We start from the raw sequence: 22,455 nt of genomic DNA on the forward strand, positions 1-22,455 counted from the left end.
ATATTTTACAAGTAGACATAACAGTGTCTTCCCAAAGTATCTGCCAGACCCTTCACTCTGAGCAAGCAAAGCTCTAAATAACCTTCCAAATAAACTTCTACTCTTTGCTAGAAATTATGATGTGTATTTTCATGCCAGAGAGTTTTCCTTCTCAACATTTTGCGGATTTTAGGGAGCGTCACTAACACAACCACTGTTATGTTGCAACATTCCCTGTGGCTTTTTCTAATAATACAGTGACCTTTGTATTGTATTTTTGACTTGTTCCCTTACCTTAGAAAACATCCAACTACATACTTTCCCTTCAGAGCTTGGCCAGGCTCCATTTTGCTACTGTTAACATAACCTTAGGCACATGCTGTGAGGCTTGTAAGTAATGTCCTTCATACGTGGGATGTCATTCATCTTCTCACATCTGGGATGGTATTAGGAGATCCATAGAGATCCATACTCCTCATCCACTGTGACTGTGAAGGGCAAAGCCAGGAGTCATAAGTAGGCAAAGCAAGAGAAAAGAAGTGAAACATCAGGAGAGAAACGGAAACCATGAGATCTAAAAGTCTGCGTGTGGGGCAGATATGTCACTTGCTGTGGATGTTCCTACCAAATAGCCTCTTGATCTATTTTGCTGAGTGGAGGATCCCCTATGAGCTTGCCCAGAAGGGCTATCTCATCTGTATGCCATGGCAGTAGTGTTCATTTTGCTCTTACTGGTCAACATGTATTAAAATTAACTGTGAGAGACTTGGAATGTGGTGCTTTGAATATGCAGATGTCTCTTAATTTCTTTTGGACTCTTCTGCCAAAGATGCTCAGGCACTGTTAGAAAATTTTTAGAAAATCAATGGGATATACCCACGGTTACTTGATTATAAATGTAACCATTCCTGAAAAACTTAGGTGCCTGCTAAGTTTATGGACATTTTGGTCAGCAGCATATTAGACCTATACACATATACTTTTCAATGGATATTGACTAGTGCTTGTGTTCACCTGGTCTCCCAGTCATCTTTTCAGAGATAATATTACCATAGGTAAGACTATATCAGGTGTACAAAATAGTAATACCAGACACTGGGAGCAAACCCTAGCCATGGAGAATTATTGGATCAGATCTACAGAAGTTAAGTGGGTTTTCACCACCTGAAAAGTTAACATTATGTCATTTCTAAAGCAATGACATATTACTTACTGCTTAAATGGCATCTACAAGTGTTCACTTTCCAAGGAGTCTGTAAAGTCTAGCTAGTTTGACAGAGCACTGGAAAGGTACGTTTGTTTTATTTTGATTTATAAACTGTAAGCAAAACCTGTGACATGTTCTGAGTGATCATTTTGCAGTTCAATAAATTTAAAAACAAAATGCTTGTCCCACTCAAGAAAAATTAATACACTAAAAGTGAATAGTCAATTCTAAAAATGATATTATTTAGGAAAAGAGGGGCATATTTATTTTCCCAAACCATCTTTCCACTGTTGCAATCACAGATGCACACTATATGTTCGCTGTTATGTCCGACTGCCACAGGATAGTTGGTAACCCTGTTGACAACTCAGTCAAGTGAGGTTAGTAGTATCCATTTTACTGGTTAAAAGAAGCAGGGCAAGACATGGCAACTCTGTTCTGTTTAAATATCTGTTGAATTGCTACTGTATCTTCATGAGAAGGTGTTTAATGGAAAAAGATCAAGCCAGATAAAAGCCTGAGACATTACTGTGCTGTCAGAGCTTGGTGTTACTTGGTGTTACTCAGTATTACAACAGTGTCTGAGATGGTTGACTCATAGCAATAAGAGGCTAGTATACAGGGGTGGCCTGGAACGTGTAAGAAAAGGAGGATGTGGCAAGGCATGGGCATGATTTGTGGTACGTGAAATCACTCGGTGATTTTCACTGGTCAGTAATGTACACTACAGAGTTTTGCAACCTTTTCTTCTTGACAAAAAGTTCTATACCCTTTCGGACATTTCATTTTGTAAGGTCCTTCACTTTTCCTGCATCATCTCACAGAAAGGTGTGTGTGGCCATTTTGTGCATCTGCACACTCAGGGCCCTGAGGATATCCTCCCTCCAGCCCTCCTGGGCTTTTGGCTGCCAGACCTCTGGGGCATGCTTAGACACAGGGTGCAGGTGTCCTGCCTTGAAATGAGCTGCTGGAGTAAACTGTGCTGCAAGGCCCCAGTAGGGCTCCCCACTTCACTTGGGAGTAGCTTTTAAGCTGAGGCTCTCATCCTCGGTGCCCTGTTGCAGCTGCCTTGCACCCAGCCTAATCCCAAATCAGTTTTCCAGCTTGACAACCTTGGATTTGCCTCATCACTAAGGCAAATAGTCTGTGTCTAACAGTGTGGCCAACCTTGTTCGCTGTCACAGGACCTGTCCCGCTCACCTTGCTCAGATGCCAAGGGAAGGTGCCCTTATCAGGGAGGGCCCTCTTTGCTCTCACCCTCTGCTCCCTGGCAAACAAACATGCATATACTTATCTGAAGAAAGTTACATTTTGGAGCTGTTCTTCAATTCACTTACTACCAATTTGTTTTGCCGCTCAGGCTATCAGCAACAAGCTGATGTGGGACACTGACTTACCTGTGCTTACATCCTAATTGTGAAGTGGAAACCTTCATTTTCAGATATCATGGGAGATAACAGGGAAAAAAACCAAATGGTTGTGGTCCTGTTTAAAATAAAACTGCAGTGCTGTTCTGAGTAGCAAGCAAACTTGGAAAATAGCTGCTCAAGCAGCTGAGACTGCACCCAATAAATTTGTGCTCTGAAGGTCTTGAATAATTCAATTCCAATAAGCAGAATGATTCTGTTTCAAGACAACAAAGAGAATTGCTTGTCTCTATTAAAACTGCTGGACTTATGCAACTTGAGAGACTGAATTAATTCAAAACCACACCAAAACAGAACAACACAAAATTACACTGGAGATACATAGCCAGGTTGCCAGACCAGATCCAGGTTTAAGGCTTTTTGCCATTTTTGCTTTGCCATATTTAAAATCTGTTTAAAAATAGACAAAAGTAAAAATAATGAAAGGTAGGTATACTGGATAAGAAAAGCTGCTACAAAGAAGCCACGTTGCATGTATAGAAGCCATCAAATCTTGGAGGGCTGGGGTGAGATAACCAAATGTATTTAATTCAAGAGCTACATATCCATCGTGGTAAACTGAAATTATTTTAGTCTGCCAAGGCACAGATTGTGTGACTTGTCATTGATTATTTTGATTTCTTTGGATCACAAGGATCACAATTAATTACTAGGGAAGTCTTAGAGCACCAAGCATATATGGTCCATGCTGATGATACTCATAATGTACTAGAAATTACGCCAATTATGAGGAAAAAATTGATTAACCTTTGCTGAGCAGTGAAAGGTTGCTACAAAAGCACAGGCCACACTGAAAGCCTGCAGATGGCTACCGTTGCAGCCATGAGAGGCAGGATCACCTCATGCCCTTAGCTGAAGAAACAAGGTTAGAAGAGGAGACAGAGAACTTCAGCTGTGCATATACACACTGTATGCCACCATAAAAGCACAATGTTCTGATTAGGATGGTCTTTCAGAAGTACCTAACTTGCTCCTTGTGGGTTAACAGGTGAATAGAGCCTGACCTAGGTGTCAGTGTCAGGACCGCTGGGAACTGCTCACAGGATTATCTGTAAGGTTTACATTTGCCAGCTGAACAGAGCCAAGTCAGGCTTGGGTAAGTTGCAATCCCTGCAGCCTTGCATAACGCAATACTTTTCACGTCTTTACTAAGGTTAGCTTCAGGGAGCTTACAGTCATGTTAAAGTAAGCACTCTATCTTGGTACTCCCTAATTCATGACAGCTTTCACAATTATTTGGAGAACAAAATAATTAACACCAACATCTGTTCCCACCTGTCTGACTCCCTCCTTGATTTCAATGTGTAGATGAAAATGTTGACTGAGGACAAAGATATGACAAAACTGGTGGAATGAGTGAAGGCAGATTTGGGTTTGTTTTTTTTTTTTTAATATTTCAAAGGTAAAAGGCACCTGGAAGACTAAAAAAAAAAAAAAAAAAAAAAGACCTAACAAGACATTTTTGGTTGCCTTTGTGCATAATAAAAACCATACAGATGATTTTTTTTTTAAGCTATTAATTACCTTATCACTGTCCAAATTACATTCCTATCTGCTATGGCTAAACATACGTAGATATGAATGCTGCTGAATCTGGGGGTATAGATGGGTTTTTAGTGATTTATTCTTTTGTTTTCTTTCTCCCCCTGATAAGATTAATAGAGCTAAATCCCTCTTCTTTTTCTCCTGCTCTCCTTGCTTTCTTCTAGGCTTTATGTTTCCTTCTGAAAGAACAACATCTGAAAATTGCATCATTAGACACAGAACACTAGAAGGGAAAATTCTGACCAGAAGTTTGGTTTTGGTTTTTGGTTTGTTTTTTTTTTTTTTTTTTCATTGACAGTGAATGATCTTAAGGGTAAGGGAGAGGCTCAGTCTGTAGTGTCCATGCTTCCAGATTTGGTCATGTTTGTGTGCTTTGAAGCCTTCAGCCACATCCTGGAAATTACAGCAGGCAGAAATGTGTGGCTGGGTGGGTCTGTCCACAAAGGACAGATCCCAGCTCCTACTCGTTCAAAGAAGAGACTTCATACTGACTCCACTGCAGTCTGGCAAGCCATGATCTCCTCTAGGGACAGAGCAGTCTTCCTGCTGTTATCATACAGAAATCAAACAGAGCATCAGATATTCAAACTCTGAGCTCTTGAAAGTGACCAGCCCATTCCAAATTTAAGAAGGACTTGTTTCAAACTGAGTGCCATTCTGCCCTGAGACTGACACACGCGCTTTCGTTTGAATTAATGATTTTGCTTTTTTTTAAAAAAAAAATACAATTATTTTGGCTGAGATGGATTGAGTGTACTTTACTTCCTTCATATCCCAGTATTTGCTGGATCAGAGTGGGCTGGCTGGTCCTTCCCAAGGAGGCCACCTCTGCTCTGCACGCCAAGCCTCCCGCTTAGGGCTCGCACGCAGAAGGGGCCAGGACGGAGAGCTGTTGCTGGCCCTCACCTTCCCTTGGCAGCCCTGTCGCAGCTGCCCAACACGGGGACTCGGCACCTGTGCTGCCTCCTAAGGATCTCACTCCCCTATCGCCTCACTGACCACGGCCTGGCTTCAAAAGCAAAAACCTTCAGCGCAGGTTCCCACACTGAAGGGACCAGGGGCGAGAGCTGTCGGTGGCCCGCGCTTTCCCTCGGAAACCCCTTCACAGCCCCGCTGACAGTGCCGGGCTGCACTCGCTCCGACACCCAACCCTCAACTTTGCTAAAGCCCGGGAACAGAAGAGAGACCCATCGCCTAGTGCTCCCACGCGGAAGGAGCCAGGACTGAAAGCCGTTCGTAGATCTCCATTTTCCTCAGCAGTCCTTCCACACAGCACCACCAAACAACTCGCCCCGCGCGCAGCGCTTCCCCAAGGCGCACCTTTCCCTACACCCGTTTACAACCCGGAGGCCTCTCCTCGCAACCCCGGACCCTCCTTCCCGAGGGCGGCTGTGACACCACGGCCACTGCGTTCCGCGCGGAGGCCAGAAGGCGGCCAGCCGCACCCCCGCGGGCCCTGCCCACCCCCACCTCCCCCTCAGGTCCTGCAGGGCCTTCCTTCGGCGCTGCACCGCCCCCCCCTGCCAATCATACAGCCCGCCCCGCCCCTCCCTGCCAATCATACAGCCCGCCCCGCCCCTCCCTGCCCATCCCACAGCCCGCCCCGCCCCTCCCTGCCCATCCCACAGCCCGCCCCGCCCCTCCCTGCCCATCCCACAGCCCGCCCCGCCCCTCCCTGCCAATCATACAGCCCGACCCGCCCCTCCCAGTACATCCCACAACCCGCCCCGCCTACCGGAGCCCACCTCCATGCCGCCTCCGCTCCGCCCAGCCGGGCAGCGCCTGCCCCTCCTCCCCTGCGGCCGGCAGCCAATGGGTGAGCGGGCGGCAAGCGCGGCTCCCTCAGGGTGCGGCGGGGAGCGGCCGCCGCCTCACTGGCTTTTAGCTGGTGCCGGAGCGCTGATAGCCGCCATTCCACCAGCAGGTGAGCGGGAGGGGGCCCGGTCGCCGGCAGCGAGCCAGGGGCAGGCGTGGGGCGCAGGTCGCCGGCTTTCCCGGCGCGGCGCGGCGCAGCCCCGTTGCCTTCAGGCAGTGGGCTCCGCCGGTCCCAGGAGAGCGGGGGGGGGGTGCAGCGGCGGGCCGCGCTCCGCCGGGTCCGGCGGGCTCCCTGCGGGCCGCCGCTCCGCCCCGCTCCCCGCCCCCTCGGCGCTCGCCCCGCGCCGCTCCCCGCGCTGGGGCTGAGGGAGGGCAGGACCGCGGTCAGGCGGCCGGGCTCGGTCCGTCTGGTTTTTAGCCTCGTGAATTGCTTTCCCTAGGGCGAATGCGCGAGTGCGGCTTCCTACCCTTGCCGGAGGAAAGGGTGCAAGCGCGGGAGCGGGGCTGCGCGCCGCCGGGCGCGGGAGGGCCCCGGGAAGGCGGAGGTGCCCTTGGCATCCCGCTCGCGTTCGGCTCCGGCTCGGGAGGTGGCGCGTCCCCGCCGTGACAGAGCCGCGCGGGGAGAGTCGCTGAGCCCGCGTCGCGGGCGTGACCCGCAGTTTCGCGGGTGACCCGTTCCCAGGACTAGCGCGAGTCTGCCGAAGCGCTGTGGAAGTGCTCACGCGGCTCGGTGTGAGTGGCGAGCTTTAAACTGCGCGTAAACGAAGTACTGCATCGTGTGTGTTTGTGAGAGCGAGCGAGCGGTTAGTCCGATTGCTCATGTGATTGCAGGCTGTGAAACCTTTAAAAACCGCAGACACGGCAAGCTGCGTTTGAGAAATAATATTTTCTGCCTGGATGTATTTTGTTCGTGGCATGGCAGGTTTACTGGACGAGAATGCTGATTAGACTTGTTGCAAAAGGTAGAGTGAGATCTTTTTGCAGTATCTTGAGACTCCCATTTTCTTGCCTCATTTTTGTACAGCTTTCATATTTTGCGCTATTTTTTTCTGGTTTAAATAGAAAAATCAACTTCAAATATGACTTCAGTCATAACATCTATACAAGTGTTGATGGAGCAATACAGGAAGCACGTTTTTTGGAAAGAGAAAAGAACATAGTAGGATCAAGACAGATATCTCATTCTTCCTTTTATCTGGCAATTTGTCAGCACTTAGAGGACAATCATATTGGAACTGCAGTCCAGAGGAGATTACTGTACATAAATACTACTCACTTCCTTATCACGTGTTTGTAGGAGTGTAGCACTGAGAATGGGAAAGATCTAATGCCTTCATTCTCCTTTCCTTAAACAATTATTATTTCCCCAAGTGTCTGACCTCTTCAATTTCCAGATCTACAAGCACAGGTCTATGTGTGTTCTGACCACTGTGACTGGATGTTATATAAAAAAAGTATTGCAGTCTTCAGTGGCAACCAGCAGGTTCTTTTCTTATTGTGAGCATACTGAAATACTGGTAGAAACTAATAATTACCAGTTTATAATAGCACAGGGGATACCGTAGGTAAGTATGATGTGGAAGCTTAGGAAATGTAACTTTACGCGATTACATAGTTACCGGGCTCTGTCATAGCTGTGACTGGGTTTAAGAGGTAAGTTGATCTGAGGGCTCTTCAAAATTCTGGGGTGTTACAGCCTTGATTCAAGAGCTTCTTCCAGGAAGAAAGCATTATTCTTGGTTACAGAAAACGGTAACATCAAACATCTGGAGGATTTTGGCCCCGAGAACCGGAACAGAGACTGTCCGGTTGCACAAGCGAAGTACAGCGCTTTTCCCTCCCAGCTTTGGGGGGGGGGGGGGGGGGGGGGGCGGTAGCCCGGGGCGGGGCTGCCCACCCGCTGTTGGCTTGCGCAGCGCTGCGGCGGCGCGACCTTTCACCCACTTCTCGGGTGGCGGGGGGGGGGGGGGGGGCGGGGGCCGGGCCCGTCCCGCAGCGCCCCGCGTTCCGGCTGCGCGGGTCGGAGCGGGCGCGGCGCTTGGCAGCGCGGGTGACTGTTCCCTGCGTGCAGGGGGAGGCGGAAGGCTGAATCCCGAGCGTGACTCGCTCTGAAAAATCTTGGGTAAAAGGCGACTTCAGCGAATGCTTGTATTTAAAAATCAATCAAAAGCTGTGCTTTTGTTGTTGTTTTTTTTTTTTTTTTTTTTTTTTTAATATTCCAAAGCCATTGTCTTTGTGTCCTGCAGGATGCTGTATCATAGTCCTGAACGCCACATGTTCAGAAAAAAACAAGATCTAAATGACTGGAAAGCATCCCTCTTTTTCCATGTCTGCATTGACTTTCATTTGAATGGTCGATTTAAATATCTGCAGAATGTCTGGAACTGGTTCTTCTGTCTTTCAACATTATACAGGCTGAAAGACCTTACTTGGATCTTTCAACCTTGTGCAGTAAATGATGATTGGACTGCTGCTAGAGCAATCCATCCAGTTTGGCTTTGGTCGGCAAACGTTGTCCATCTTCCAGGATCACCAAAGTTCGAAAATGTGACATCTTGCATGTCTCAGAAGTCCTGCTGTTTCAGAAATATTTGTTATTATACAGAAGATAATAATTCTTCTTTCCTGCATGAACATAGAAGCACATTAGTGCAAAAGGAGAGAGAAGAGATAAAACTCCTATAATCTAAATGCCTAGTTGTCTTTTATAGCAGTATTTAAAAGAAATACCCAGTTCTAGAGCCTAGTGGAGGGGGGGAGGTTTCTGCACGGTATGATAACTGTGCAGTGTTTTGGCTTTGTATGCTTATCTCTTACTCTGCAAGGTTATTCTGAATTTCTAGAAGGTCAGAGGAGGTAGCTTGATGGGATGTATACAATGTAACGTATGTTTCAATATAGACTAGGATAATCTAAAAGGTCTAGGAACAGTATAGTATCCCGTACTCTGTATAGGGGGAAAAATGTAAATAATATGACAGTTTCTGTTTTGATTACGGTTGTGGAGCATGTCAGTGTTGTGTTTTTGTTTTTTGTTGAAGTGTATAATTTGGAACCATCTTTTATAAGAGCATGCTATTTGGGAAGGCAAGAGAGGCCATATGACCCAGAAAGGGTAGGGATTCATGTTTCTTAGTTAGCCACACACTGTTTGCTACACTGGCTGTAGCTAGTCTCTTCTACTTTTTTGCCTATCTCCAGTTTGATCAGGTGAGAAGACAACTTACTCTTTTTTTCCTGGAAGTGCCAGTGAAAACGGTCTGTTTTGTGAACATCTCTCCAAGAAATCTTGATGGCATCTGTGTTGACTGTAATGGGAGTTTAAAGCCCGCAGGCAAACACTTAGATGTCTTAAACTGAAAGTTGAAACTAATGTTGGAGTCTAGCCCCTGAGATCACCTTGTTTATCTCACTAGCTAGTGATCACTAGTTTGAGCCCCCAGAAATGACTGAGTGGGTAGCAGGTGAACTTTCTTTCACTCCACACTTCCTCACCATCTCATACCTGTTAAATGAAGACAGATAAATCCAGATAATACCTTCATCTAGTGTAATGGAAAACGGTTTCAGAACTGCTGTTTGTGACTATTCTCTACACTGCCATTGGTTTTTCTCAAATGGTTCCAGTCTGATCCAGTCCCTTGGAGCAGTTGAAAGCTGTGTGTCAATCAAAGCTCAGAATGTTTTTCTTGACTTTCTGTTTCAGAGCTACAACTGACTGTTTGCAGTTGCTGTAGTGTGATGTCTATTAGGAGCTAGCAGCATTGGAATGAATCTGCCTCTCAGCGTGTCCTAACCTATTCAAGATCCCTGCTGCAGTAAGCTTGTGGGACAGAAGATTTCTGTGTGACAACTAGTTCTCAAGTCTGCTTTTAAGGAAGACAGCTGTTCAGGTATGCTTACGTTTCATTCATTGGTCTGTTTTTTATCATCTTTTCCCATATATGCCTGTTGCTCCAGTTTACCATTTGGGAAGGGGATAAAGAAATTGGCTCAACGTTTCAAAGGAGATGCCTGCAGAGGGTAGGGTAGCTAATATTTACCCACAGGTGATCTTGGAAAACTGCTGAGGACCAGACACAAGCTGATAGGTTTCTCAGTGGGAGAGCAAGTTACTGAAAACTCCATAGCTGTTCTGCCTTCAAACTGTCTGCTGTGGGTGATGTTTGCAGTAGGTCCCAGTGTTGCTGTACCTGGGCAGATATATATATTCAGTTCCCCACCTTGGCTTGAACCAAAGCACTTGTTCATTTTTTTAGATGTGAGCAATCCTTTAAGATGTTTGCAATTCTAAGGGACTGTAACTGTCCACTGTAGGTGAGGGTGGGATGCATTGGAGCCACTGATTAGCAATAACCAAAGATGAGAACTTGAAATTCACATGTTAAATGATGGCTCTTTGAGGAGAGGCTTCTGTCTTAAGCCACTTCAGTCATGGCATAGTAATTTTACTTTAGGGACCCTGTGAGGGAGAACTGCCACATAAACAACAGATTCAGCTTTCAGGAGGCTTAAACTGGTTTTAGCATGTGTCAGTCACAACTAAAGTGGCATGAGAGAACCTATCAGTTAAACTTTGTTTTCATCAGATCAAATGATAATTGAATGCTATGTTAATTCAAGTTTGAAAGGAGAGTGATTCTTTGGTTTCTGTTTTATTTCTATGCCATAGTTATTAGGTTCACCTGAGAAGCCCTGTTGAGTGAATTTAATCCACATGACTATTGCACAGAAATGATTTGGCTTCACTCCTCTCAGATTTCCAGTAATGATTTTGTGTCTGTAGAATATGATTAGTCATTGTAAGGTAGGTGAATTACTGGTAAGACTTGAGAGCCACTAGTATCAGTGTTGTCTTCTATGCCGAAGCATGATGAGGTATTATTGAAGGCTAGTATGCAAGTAAGTTATTTAGAAATTCTCAAGTGAATAACAGTGTCTGGTTAATCTTTATAGTAAGTTCAGAAGTCAGCACCTTGTGGAATATCACATGAACTATGAATAAGCTCTCTACCTTTTCTGAGGCTTTGATATCTTGTTACCTTTGTGCAGAAGTGTAGTGTACGCACAAGAAAGTGGCATTAGCTAGTAGAATATCCAAGAAATAGATACAAGAGAGACTAGACAGTCTTCTTGGTCATATGTTTAAATGCTTGAGCTGTGTATTTTATACTGTTTACTGAAGATTTTATAGATCAAAACCTGAATTTCCTTTGAAAGGCATAACACTCTAGACAACTTTGATCTTTGTATTTCTGTTAAACTGAATGCTATTTCTTTAGCCTTAGTTTTAACCATTCAGCTGTGCATCAAAGGAGCACCAGATACACATGAGTAAAAGTGGTTTTGGCATCCTTTTGACATTCTCTGGTTAGCTGCCTTACTTAATTGAGCCTCTAGAATTAAGGCAGAATTACAGTATTTATGTCAGATAGTGGTGGGGAGGGAGTCACTCACATAAGAGTGGTTGGGACCTTGAGATACTGAGTCAGTGCTGGATGCTGTTGTACAGCATGTACATTAGTGTCTAAAATGATTGCATTTATAGCAAACCCCATGAAAACACTTTACTGAAGTCACATTGGGTTTATTCTTGATAATACAGGCTTTCTTAATCTGATAGGAACAGCCAATGCTTCCTCTACATAGGTATATACATGTAACATTAAATTCCAAGGGTCTGTTTCTTATTAGGAGTTTGTACTGTGTCCCACCTTATCACTGAAGTATACCTGGCACTTCAGATCAGCTCCAGAAATCTACATGCTGCCTTAAGATAAGCAGACTCTCATTAGACAATGTAGTGGTGTTTAAAATACCAACATACATTTTAAAACCTTTTATAATGACATACTGGTGGTTTTTAGCGAGGGCAAAGTTACTGGAATAATGCTGAAAAATTCAGATGAATCATTGTATGCAAACTCTCTGTACGAATTTTACTGCAAAATCTAGCTTTTCTTATCTTGCGAACTAATAGTACATTTTTGTCAGTTTCGGTAAACTTGCTTGTTTTGAATATTTGACTGCTACAACCAATTTGACTCCCAAGGTGTGCTCTTCACTTAAAGCAACTGAAGCACAGGATTTCTTGTTCAGGACTTAATGTTCTAAAGTAAGCTTGCTTTTTTTGAAGCAGATCTATTATGAAAACCCCTACATTAAATTTCATAAAGCATCTCTGTTAGGTATACAGGTAAAAGTGTATAAAAAAGTAGGATTGATGCTTCAAGCCCTCAATCTTAGTGGCTCTTCACTGGACTCTCTCCAGTAGTTTAATTTCTCTCTTTTACTGGGGAGCACAGAACTGGACGCAGTATTTGAGGTGGGGCCTCACCAGTGCTGAGTAGGAGAGAAGTCATCTCCCTCAACCTGGTGGCAACACTCCTCCTAATGCACCCCGGGGTTCTGTTATCCACCTCTGCTGCAAGGGCACCTTACTGGCTTGTGTGCAACTTGCTGCAAAGTTGTTTTCCAGCCAGTCAGTCTCCAGTGTGTACTGGTGTAAGGGTTACTCCTCCCAAGGCGCAGGACTTTGCACTTCTCTGTTGAACTTAAGGTTTCAGCCTGCTCATTTCTCCAGCCTGTCGAGGTCCGTCTGGATGGCAGTGAAATCCTCTGGTCTGTCAATCCCAGTTTCAGTCCCTATATCTGTAAATTCTTTTGCAGTTTTTCTTTGTTTTTTTGCTGTCTTCAACCTTTTAAATAGGTTTGACAGCTGCTACTTTTCCATCAAACGTCTGGAAGGGTGTCATATTGATAGACTTCAGAACCTCTGCAGAATTCAGATAGTTGAAGACATACTTGATGTTACAAAGACAACTACACTTACAAAAATTTTTTTGGAAGACTAACCCTTTACACTTGTGTAAGAAGAGATCCTGCTGCTTGATGTAAGTATTTGATACACTTTTTGGAGAACCTTGTTTGCATGAGTTTTTTTCAACAAAAGCTTCAAGCAGCCTTGATTATCCATAGATTGCATCCACTTCTGGGATGGCTATACAGATCAATGTTGCTATTGAACTGTAGTTGGTGACAAAGTGTGGAAGTAAACTAGCATGCTAGCAAGTTATGTTAGGACATTGGTACTGGCGTTTTTGAGCTTCACTACATGTCATTTCATTGCAAGCATACTACCTAGGCAAAGTCACCTGCCATGGGGTTGTCTGAATTACTTTGTGTAGGTAGTTCTGAAGGCTTGAACTGACAGGAGCATCAATAAGAGAATTCTGAAGAGAAATCTGGAATAATGCATGAGGAGACATAAATGGGCATCTGTTTAGAATTCTCTTTAGTATCTGGCTTGAAATCAACAGATTTGAGCATAAACAGTTATTTGTTGATATGCATAAAACAAAACGCATTAATAATTTTGGCTTTCTAGGAGAGTAGAAAATCCCAAATTCTATAGTAATAGCATAATTGGGTGAGAGAAAATACTTGATCAGTGTCTCAACACAAACACAGCACAGGTGTTCTAGTGTTTTAATACTGGCTCTGATTTCATTAGATCTGTCAGACTCTTGGAATTCAGTGATCTATCCTAAAATGTCAAAATATCTTACCAAATGAACATACAAATGAAACCTTCTGGATGTTTGTTTTCTTCCAAAAGCTGTAGCAAGCTCATCTCCTGAAGGGAGATATGTGTGGACAGTGAAATACTAGATAAAACTTATTCAGTGTTTTGAATATTTAAATAAGTTTCAAAGTTGAAGTCTTTTTACAGAACTTGAGAGCTCCAGAACTTTTTTCCTGTTCTGTATGGCAGCTTGTAACATTCAGACAATGACTCTTGTTGCTTTGCATGTTGATAGAAATGGAATTCCCTCCCTTTCTATTTGAAATAAACTGGTTTGGGGACAAAGGCATTGGGGCACTTGACTGGTTTCTCAAGACCTTGAGTTCAAAGTGTCTAGCTTTAAATGGAAATCTTAATGTAGTTTTAAGTATTTTTACTGACTAAAACTGGGTTTAATGTACTTTCAGCTGATACCTCTCTCTACTTCCCATCTTGAAAACTTGTTTAAACAATGTAATTGTAAATGACTTAGTATCACTCTTCTCCTCATCAGTCTCTTCCTATTTGTGAAACCTGAGCCCTAAGCTAAATTTTGAAGTTGTAAGTTTATTTTAGGAAAGGAACAAATAATTCTTCAAGGTCAGGTTTCTGGTTGGGTTGTTTTGTTCAGTTTTGTTTGGTTGTTTTGGTTTTGTTGTTTTTTTCTTTTAATCTTGCTAGTAGGAACTTGGCAGGAATCAAATATACTACCTATGTGACAAGATGCTTCTCACTGCTCTGTCGGTGGTGCTCTGCATCTGCATGAAGTTACGAGGGCTTCCAGGTGGTTCTGTATTCAGAACTACCATCATACTTCAAGATGCAACGGGTTCTTGCTTTTAGCAGAGGGGCATGTGATGCTGCAAGTCTGCCTGCCATCTATGGTTTGGATGCCAAATGAGGGTTCTGTCAGTATGAAACCTGTGGGGGGTGGTACGTAGTAATGTTCTCAGAGATGCTGTATGCAACAGTCACTGCTTTTCCAAGAAAACATTCTACTTTGACTATCAAAGGTTGACCATTTGGAGATAAATGTTTTGTGAGCTTAATTTGGTTACTGATAGGTGTATGCCCTGTATATAAAAGCTAAATTATAAATAGATGTCAAAAACATGTGAGAAGAGCCTCAAACTAAATTGTTGAAGTAGCTCACAAGTGAGAGTCATAGAATTAAGTTTTTACCAAGGTTTTAGCTATTCTGGGACATGTGAATAAGGCTTCTCTCCAGTTTTCGTCTACATTTGTTAACTTGCTTCCATTGCAGGAAGAGGAGCTATAGGTGTGAAAACTACCTTTAGATAATATGTGGATGTTTGGACTCATACCAAGGAGACAGGGTTTTCTTTATTCCAAGGGGAATAGGAAATGGAGGGGAAAAAAATGGTTTGCACGAGCCAAGCAATGTATGGCAAACAAGTGGCTAAGAAGAGTTTCTGAGATAAGAGGTGACATGGATATCCCCTTGAAGCAGAAGAATTGCTTTTTTTGAGGTAGTGATGGTGACTGTTTTTTTTAGCCCTATCATTTTATCAATCTAAAGCTTATGAAATCTACAGAAACACAGAAGGATTTATACTCAATAGCATTTCCAAAAGTAACCGCTTCAGGAATTAATACCTTGTTTTGTGCAACGTACTGTAATACATTTAACTTTTGTATCATGGCTTGGTGCTTTTTAAGATGCACATGGTAATTCTTTCAGCTGTCTTTTAAACATTGTGTTCAGTGTTATGTGCTTCAGAGAGACATTACCAACCACAAGTGACTTCTTGCACGCCTGACTAAATGGAAGCATCCTGCACATGGGAACTCTTTTAGCTTCAGATTTTCCAGAGCTGAGGTCCTCATCTCCTTCTGTGGCTGCAGGAGCCCTAATACAGAGTTGACTGTTCAGTGTCTGCAACCTGAAATCATAAGTTCTGTGAGCAGTCTGAGAGTTAAACCTCTGTCTTTGTAGTGAAAATATCCTACAACTGCAAGAGCAGCACTCTGAGGCGGCTTTATGTGTAGTAGGCACAGCAGAGTAGTTTTTCAGACAATCAGGGTTTAGGCCTTCTAGTGTGCTATGTGTTTTCTTGACCTAAAAGTGACATCCAACCGAGCAGTACTTGTTTATAACAATGGAAAAAAATTGTGGTAAGTTTTGATTGGCTCAAGCGAAGGTATGAAAAGAGGAGAAATATGTGCAGCTGTTACAGCATCTTTGAGTTGAAGTAAAACCAGAAAAGAGCAAAGAGCATGCAGTTTTCTCCTTTAAAAGCAAAAAGAAAAAAAAAAAATTAAAGGGGCAAATGTGTGTTTTAAGATATGTTAATATTACACGAGAACATTGAAAGGAATGAAAATAGCCATTTCAGGTTACTGTCAGAAATTACTGTGCTCTTTTTTCCCCTCTAAGTAAGACTTGGCCAAATTGCTAATAAAGTCAAAAGCTGTTGTTTATGACTCTCTGTTGGGAATTAGGTTAATTACTGTATGCTGTAGAGAAATACTTTACTGACCAAAATGCCTGAAGTCAGAAGGAGTTATTGTTTCAGTGTTCGCTGATTGATGTGGGTGCTGCCTTACTGGCGTTGGCAAGTCAAGTCTCTCAGTTCCGCGCATGCTCCTCTGGCCCCTGCCCTTTTACCTACTTTGCTAGCAAGCACGTGACAGCAGAGGAATGCGGAGGAGGGGAAGTGTACAGCAGCTTATGATTAAATTGGCCTTTAAGGAGGAAAATAAGTGTTCAAAGAAAGGGACTTCAGGAAGTCTTTGGTGTTCAGCCATCATAATTCAGAACATTCTTGAAGGCTTACAGTTTTTTTAAGTAAAGGAAAAGGATGTGAAAAGAAACAAGCCACTTGGTTGTTTCACACTTCGGGTTAATACGGTCCTAGAACTAGACTTCTCTTTGTTTTCAGGGCTTGTTTACTTGATTCAGGATTAATTCTTGCCAGATTAATATTTCTTCATTTGGGAAAAAGGAATACATTTTTGTTATTGAAGCTTATTTAATTTTATGATCATGCTGAGTTTTGATTCATTAAAATACTGCACTGACTGTTTATGACTAATGCTATTTATAATCTTTTTCTGCCTTGGACAGTAGAAATGCATGTGCCTAAAAAGGGAAGGGTTCCTGAAATTTTTTCTTTTCAGAAACAGAGGAGGTTAGTTACAAATTCCCAGCCTGAGAAGTCACAGGGGAGTTGAAGGGTAATAGAAACTAGCCGATCTGGTATGTAAGACGATGACATTCCAGAACACAAAATAACATAAGTGAACTGGTGAACCTGTTGGCCCTTCCTGGGACAAATCCAGGTGCCTGATTCTCCGTATGGGGATATGTTTGGTTTCGTTGGGTGGTTTTGTTTTGATTTTCATCCCACTCTTAAAAGCCCTGCTACACATGGGACGAATTCTTAAGTGCTTTCCCCTTTTGCAAACCCTGCTGAATCCAGGGTATACCATGTATTACTACTGCCTGTCTCTGTTTTATTGCTGAGTCATAGTTTTGGTCTCAACATTGAACTGGTGATGCACAATTTAAATGAATGAATGGACAACTGACTTTGACTTCCTGATACTTGTCTACAGCAAGGCCCCTATGAATAAACAGTTGTTAGTGATAGAATCATTAAGTACTACAAATTACAGTTGTTACTAGGGCATACAGGTCTTGTCTTAAAGGTTTTGAAACTGGTGTTCAAAGCAGATTTGGTTTCTTTGTTGTGCTAACTGGGTGCTGTACGTTCATGGATCAAATCGCATGCTATCAGTATGACACTGAGTTTTAGCTACCCTTCTGGAAAGCCAGAAGCCTGGTTCACCCAGGGCTCAGCCTCTAAAACTTAAGCAGTGGCTGATGGATTTGAGATACCTGTATGTTACCACCAGCTGCTGTAGCAGTAGCTGTATTGCAGTGGTTGATCATTGCAGATTGATCTGGGGATTAGCACTTTAAATATCGCAAACAGTCAGTACGTATTGGTCAACAACCTTACTAGATGCTGCAATAACAGCACTTAATCTTGTTCATCTCTGCCTAATTGTGTATTTATTTCCTAAGCCTACTACTACTGCAGCATTCCCTATTTGTCTATTCCTACTCACCTCTTCTTTGTGCTCCAGATTACCTTGACATAGTAGAATATTTACAAACTAGAGAAGCAGCACTACAGTCATAATAAACTTAAAAGTGCACAGCTAAACTGCACTGGTGAGCCCTCTGCGCTGTTCAACAGGGGATGAATGTCTACCAGAATTTAAGTTTGATTACTAAGTCTAAGCTCCAGGCTTGCAAAAGAAACATAAATTTCAGCCTTTAGGAATCAAAAAGCATGTTGTACTTTCTTTTGATTTCATTTAAGTAGAAATGCAAGTGCCACCTTAAAACACTTGGTATTGATAATGGTTGTGTTTTGTACCAGCAGAAATGGAAAATTAAAACTTGCCTTTGAATCCTGATTTACAGATGGAAATTATGTATTCCTCTACCTTTTTGCCATACTTCTAACAGGATGTTGTTTTTAGGATTATGCACAGAAGTTTTGGTAAACTAATAAATGGATGTGGGCAAAAGTCTTTGGAATCACAATGCTGTCCTCATGAATATGTAGTTTGGACCATTTCAATCTTTATATACATAGAGCCTGTCTGTGAAAACCTATGTTCTCATTGTAAGTGCTCAAATGTTAGTCTGAAATAATGATGAGTAGGGGTAACTTCCAGAATATTTCTGTAGAAATGCTTGTTATGGAAAGAAAGAAGCTATGAAGATGAGCTGATAAATAAGAGCATACAGTTCAGTTCAAATTGACTGTATCCTCAGACAAAGTTGAGCCATAAATATGCAAACAGAATCAGTTACATTTCTGTTTTAACTTCCAGTGCTTTTTATTTGAGCCTGTTATGCTTGCTCTTTATGATGGTCTTCCCTCTATATTGGCACAGTTGTTATTTGTTTGGGTAGTTGAACTGAGCCGAAGTTCAATTAAGTTTCCTCTTAATTTCAGATTTGTTGATGTGAAGGTCATTTTTCTGACAGTTGTGACTTGGTTTCCTCAGCTCTGTGTAGTTTTGATTTTTGCGGTTATTTGCCAGTCAGAGCCACAGGACCCGTAGAGTCTTACTGCTGTGACTAATCAGCTTGAAATTAAGATACGAAAAAAATTTCAGAGGAAGTTATGGCCAGAAGCAGCTTTGTTTTGCTAGCTGAGGTAAAGACTTTAAATACCTTTGTTTCAAAATTATGAAAAAAACAAAACAAAACAAACAAACAACAAAAACAAAACAAAACAAAACAAAAATCCAAAAGCAAACAAAAAAAAACCCCACACGTTTTCTGAATCTCAATCATTACAGAATGAGATGCTATATGCCTGCGATATGCTTTTTCTCAATATTATGGCTTTAATTTTCTGTTCTGGTCTGAAATTGTATATATTGCATGTATGCACAATATTCAGCTTGCTGTGGTCCTCCCAAAAGTCCTAAGTTACATGAGAGTGTTTTGCTTCTATTTTCAGCTGTTGTGGTTAGAAGAGGTACCTTAATTAACATACTGGAGACTGAGACTGAAGTGCAAGCATAGCCTGTAAGGAAGAGGCAAGTACTGTATGTAAATTTGGCATACTTTGAAATATTTCCCAAAATTGCTGGATAGAAGATATCTTGCTAGAAATGGACTAGCTCTTGGTTCTTTTGAACGAAGAGGAGATAATTTTTTATTTTTGCTTCTTGACAGAACTCTCTCTGAAAATGGCAGAAGCTCATCAAGCAGTAGCTTTTCAATTTACGGTAACTCCAGATGGGATTGACCTGCGAATGAGCCATGAGGCGCTCAAACAAATTTACCTATCTGGTGTCCATTCGTGGAAGAAAAAGTTCATCAGATTCAAGGTATTTTAAATTAAGTCCACCAAACTTGAGGGTTTTGTAACATTTTATAGATTTATTGAAGTTTTGCTTAGGCAAAATTATTTTTTTTTTTTTTTTTTTTGCCTTTACGGCAAATAAAGTTCATTACTGTGAAGGGCTTGTGTAGGTTTTTGTTAAGACAAGGGATGCTGAGGAAGGTAGCACTGGGTGATGCTGTAGAGACTGAAAGGGTATATCTTTTTGATTTATTTTGTGGAAACAAGATGAAACAGATGTAGAAATTAATAGCTTTAATTTGCTTCATTCTCTTCATAATACATCATTTAATTATGTAATCTTTTTGCATAAGTCAGAAATATAACTAGTTGTGATTTTTAGTGTCACATCACTTAGAAATACAAGACTATACTCTTGATTTTAAGTATTCTTTGCCAAAATTAAAATTTCAAATTAAGGAGGATGTTTGTTGTTTTTAAGAAGTTACCTGAGCATCTATCTTGTACAAGTTATGCTAAGTAGTAATGTTTCTGATGAGGTATTTGATAGAGATTGTTGTGAAGTTGTTTTGTTCATGGAATCATAAATGGTAAGTATCTGTTTTATTAGTAGCGAACTAGACAAGCTACAGGTTATTTTCAACATTTCTTTCAAAAACATATTTTTAACAGTACTCTTAAAATCTTCTTTTAAAGTTATAAGCACTGTTTAAAGGATATAAAACCCCCTTCATTGAAGTTTTCAGTGTCTTGTTCAGTAAAGTATTTTTGCCATGTATTCATTTAGAGAAACCTAACCCAGTGTAACTGGGAATTATTGAAGTGTCATTTGTTCCAAAGTTGTTTGCTATTTTCAGTATTTTTAGTGAGACTTGCCACAGGATCAGTATTGTCTACAAAACTGTAGCAAACTTAATCCATTCCTTAATCCTGTTAAGAAAATGTTGGATAATCTTAATTTAAAACTAAATGACTCAAATGTGTTGATTTTTGTTTCTTTCCATGGTAAATATTAAGTCAACCACTTTGGTATGAAAAAATTATGTGAAGGCTTTTCTTTCCAGAATGGAATTATCACTGGCGTTTATCCTGCTAGCCCATCTAGCTGGCTTATTGTAGTTGTGGGTGTGATGTCAACAATGTATGCCAAAATTGATCCTTCTTTAGGAATAATAGCTAAAATCAACCGAACACTTGATACAACGTAAGTAGACTGAAAAGTTACTGTTCCTCTAAAGGAAATCAGTTTTAGTTGTAGCTACTCTTAAAGCTAGAGCTGTTAAAGTTTTTGAACAGTATGTTTGTGACAGAGTCCAATAAGCAGATGTATGAGGGTATGAAATAGGTAGGTTGTTATACCAGTATTACTACATTGTTTTCTGAGTATTTGGGAAGAACATTTGGCAACTTCTGTGGCCTTTGAACTTGCTGCATGAGAGGGTGTTTGGAGAGGAGTTTATGAAAAAGGGCTAAACAGGCATGAGGCTTGTGCAATGCCTGCCTGTAGTACCATTAGACTTAGGTTTGCAATACTAGGTTCTCTTTAGAAATTAAACCGACATTAACTGGCACATGCTGGCTTTTGTTTTAAATAGCGGCTATATGTCAAACCAAACGCAGAACATCGTGAGTGGAATGCTTTTTGGCACAGGGCTTTGGGTTGCCCTTATTGTCACAATGCGCTACTCTCTAAAAATGCTGCTTTCCTATCATGGCTGGATATTCACTGAACATGGCAAAATTTCTGCAGGCACCAAGTTTTGGATGGTAAGGATATATTGTCGTCTTGTTTCATCTTTACTTCTATCTGATCAGTATTCAAAGTCCTAAAAGAGAAAATTTTGTAGGTTTTTCCTTGCTTGTGTTTTCTGTGTCATGGGACAGAAGGCTGTTAGGTAGCCATTTCTACTAATTACTGTCATCCTTCTGATGTTATAATTAAACTATTCAAGATAGTCTTGTAGAAGGAAGAGTAAACACTTCAGAATAACTATTAAACTTGCCAACGCCATGCGACTCTGACTCAAATACCTACTTTTTCCTCTATGCAAATACAGCTTAAAGAACCTGGGCTGCAGCACTAAAGAATCCTGTCCTCCTCAGAAAATGCTACCCTAAATCTTTGTTGAAATGTTAGAATTTCTGGTCATCCATTCTAAAATTAACCTTATGCTTGAAGAAAATAATATTGAATGTCCTTTTAATATATTTAGTGGTATGTCTCCAGAATGAGCTGGAGTAAAAGCATGAGGTTAGGTAGCTTGTTATGTGGTTTTCACATGAGGATAGATAAATAATCTGGCTCCTCTTGATTACGGTGGTGCTTTGGAAAAGGATCCTTAAAGGATGGGATAGGGATAAAGTGAGAAAATGTGCTCTAAGAGATTAAGTGGGTTTTTGTTACTTGATTATTTCAATTCACTTTTGACAGTATTGTTGTAGAAATAAGTGCCCTACTACAGTAAAATTAGTCTATGCAGCCTCAAAAATGAACTGATGTGTATTAGACTAACAACATGTCATGATTTATTATGAAATATGTTCAAGAACAGGTATCCAGAATAGTACACTAAAATAGAATTTAATGTTCATTTGTTACAAATGAAGTTTCTAATTGATAGCTTTTCCTGGAAGCAGTATCAGGAACCTCATGACTTGAATTTGTACAGTACAGGCTCTGAATGGTAAGGCTTTCTGTCAGTTGCTTGAAGCTGTAGCTGTCTGGGTTTTCAGCATGCCTTACCAGATAGATATTTTAAAGCTGTTAATATTGCTTTATCAACCTTTGACCTGTAATGCCACTTACCATGCTTTGTTGCATATTGTATTTATAAATTTATGCCTATTATATATGTTGCATATGTATTTTGTGTCATGTATGTTTTAAAATAGAGAACACTGTAAAGTTGTATGCCCAACAGTATCTCACCTATACTTAATATGAAGCTCTATTTTAATACCTTATTCTTTCTTCAGATAGTGCCAACAAAAGAGAACTAGGTTTCCCTAGTAAAACTGTACCAACTACCTTAGCTTTCTAGATTTTTATTATCCTTTAAT

At 41.5% G+C, this 22,455-nt stretch overlaps 1 protein-coding gene across 8 annotated transcripts in view; it reads left to right on the forward strand.

Annotated features, from left to right (window-relative positions):
- Nucleotides 1-5,917: 5,917 nt before the first annotated feature.
- Nucleotides 5,918-22,455, forward strand: part of CPT1A (carnitine palmitoyltransferase 1A) — a 62,601-nt gene continuing 46,063 nt past the window's right edge. Inside the window, exons 1-8 of one of the 8 annotated variants that reach the window (XM_042784531.1) lie at nucleotides 5,918-6,082; nucleotides 9,680-9,866; nucleotides 10,646-10,780; nucleotides 12,683-12,866; nucleotides 19,048-19,126; nucleotides 19,266-19,420; nucleotides 20,460-20,599; nucleotides 20,991-21,162. In XM_042784531.1, coding sequence (XP_042640465.1) covers nucleotides 19,280-19,420; nucleotides 20,460-20,599; nucleotides 20,991-21,162 — 453 coding nt within the window. In that variant the 5' untranslated portion in view covers nucleotides 5,918-6,082; nucleotides 9,680-9,866; nucleotides 10,646-10,780; ... (1 more) ...; nucleotides 19,048-19,126; nucleotides 19,266-19,279. Of the gene's footprint in view, nucleotides 6,083-6,681; nucleotides 6,704-9,679; nucleotides 9,867-10,645; nucleotides 10,781-12,682; nucleotides 12,867-19,047; nucleotides 19,136-19,265; nucleotides 19,421-20,459; nucleotides 20,600-20,990; nucleotides 21,163-22,455 lie in introns of those variants that run through there. The other 7 variants (XM_042784528.1, XM_042784525.1, XM_042784529.1 and 4 more) reach the window with 7 other exon arrangements.

Source organism: Tyto alba, unplaced genomic scaffold, assembly GCF_018691265.1.
Source record: "Tyto alba isolate M040663 unplaced genomic scaffold, T.alba_DEE_v4.0 Super-Scaffold_8, whole genome shotgun sequence".
NCBI classification, from domain to species: Eukaryota; Metazoa; Chordata; class Aves; order Strigiformes; family Tytonidae; genus Tyto; species Tyto alba.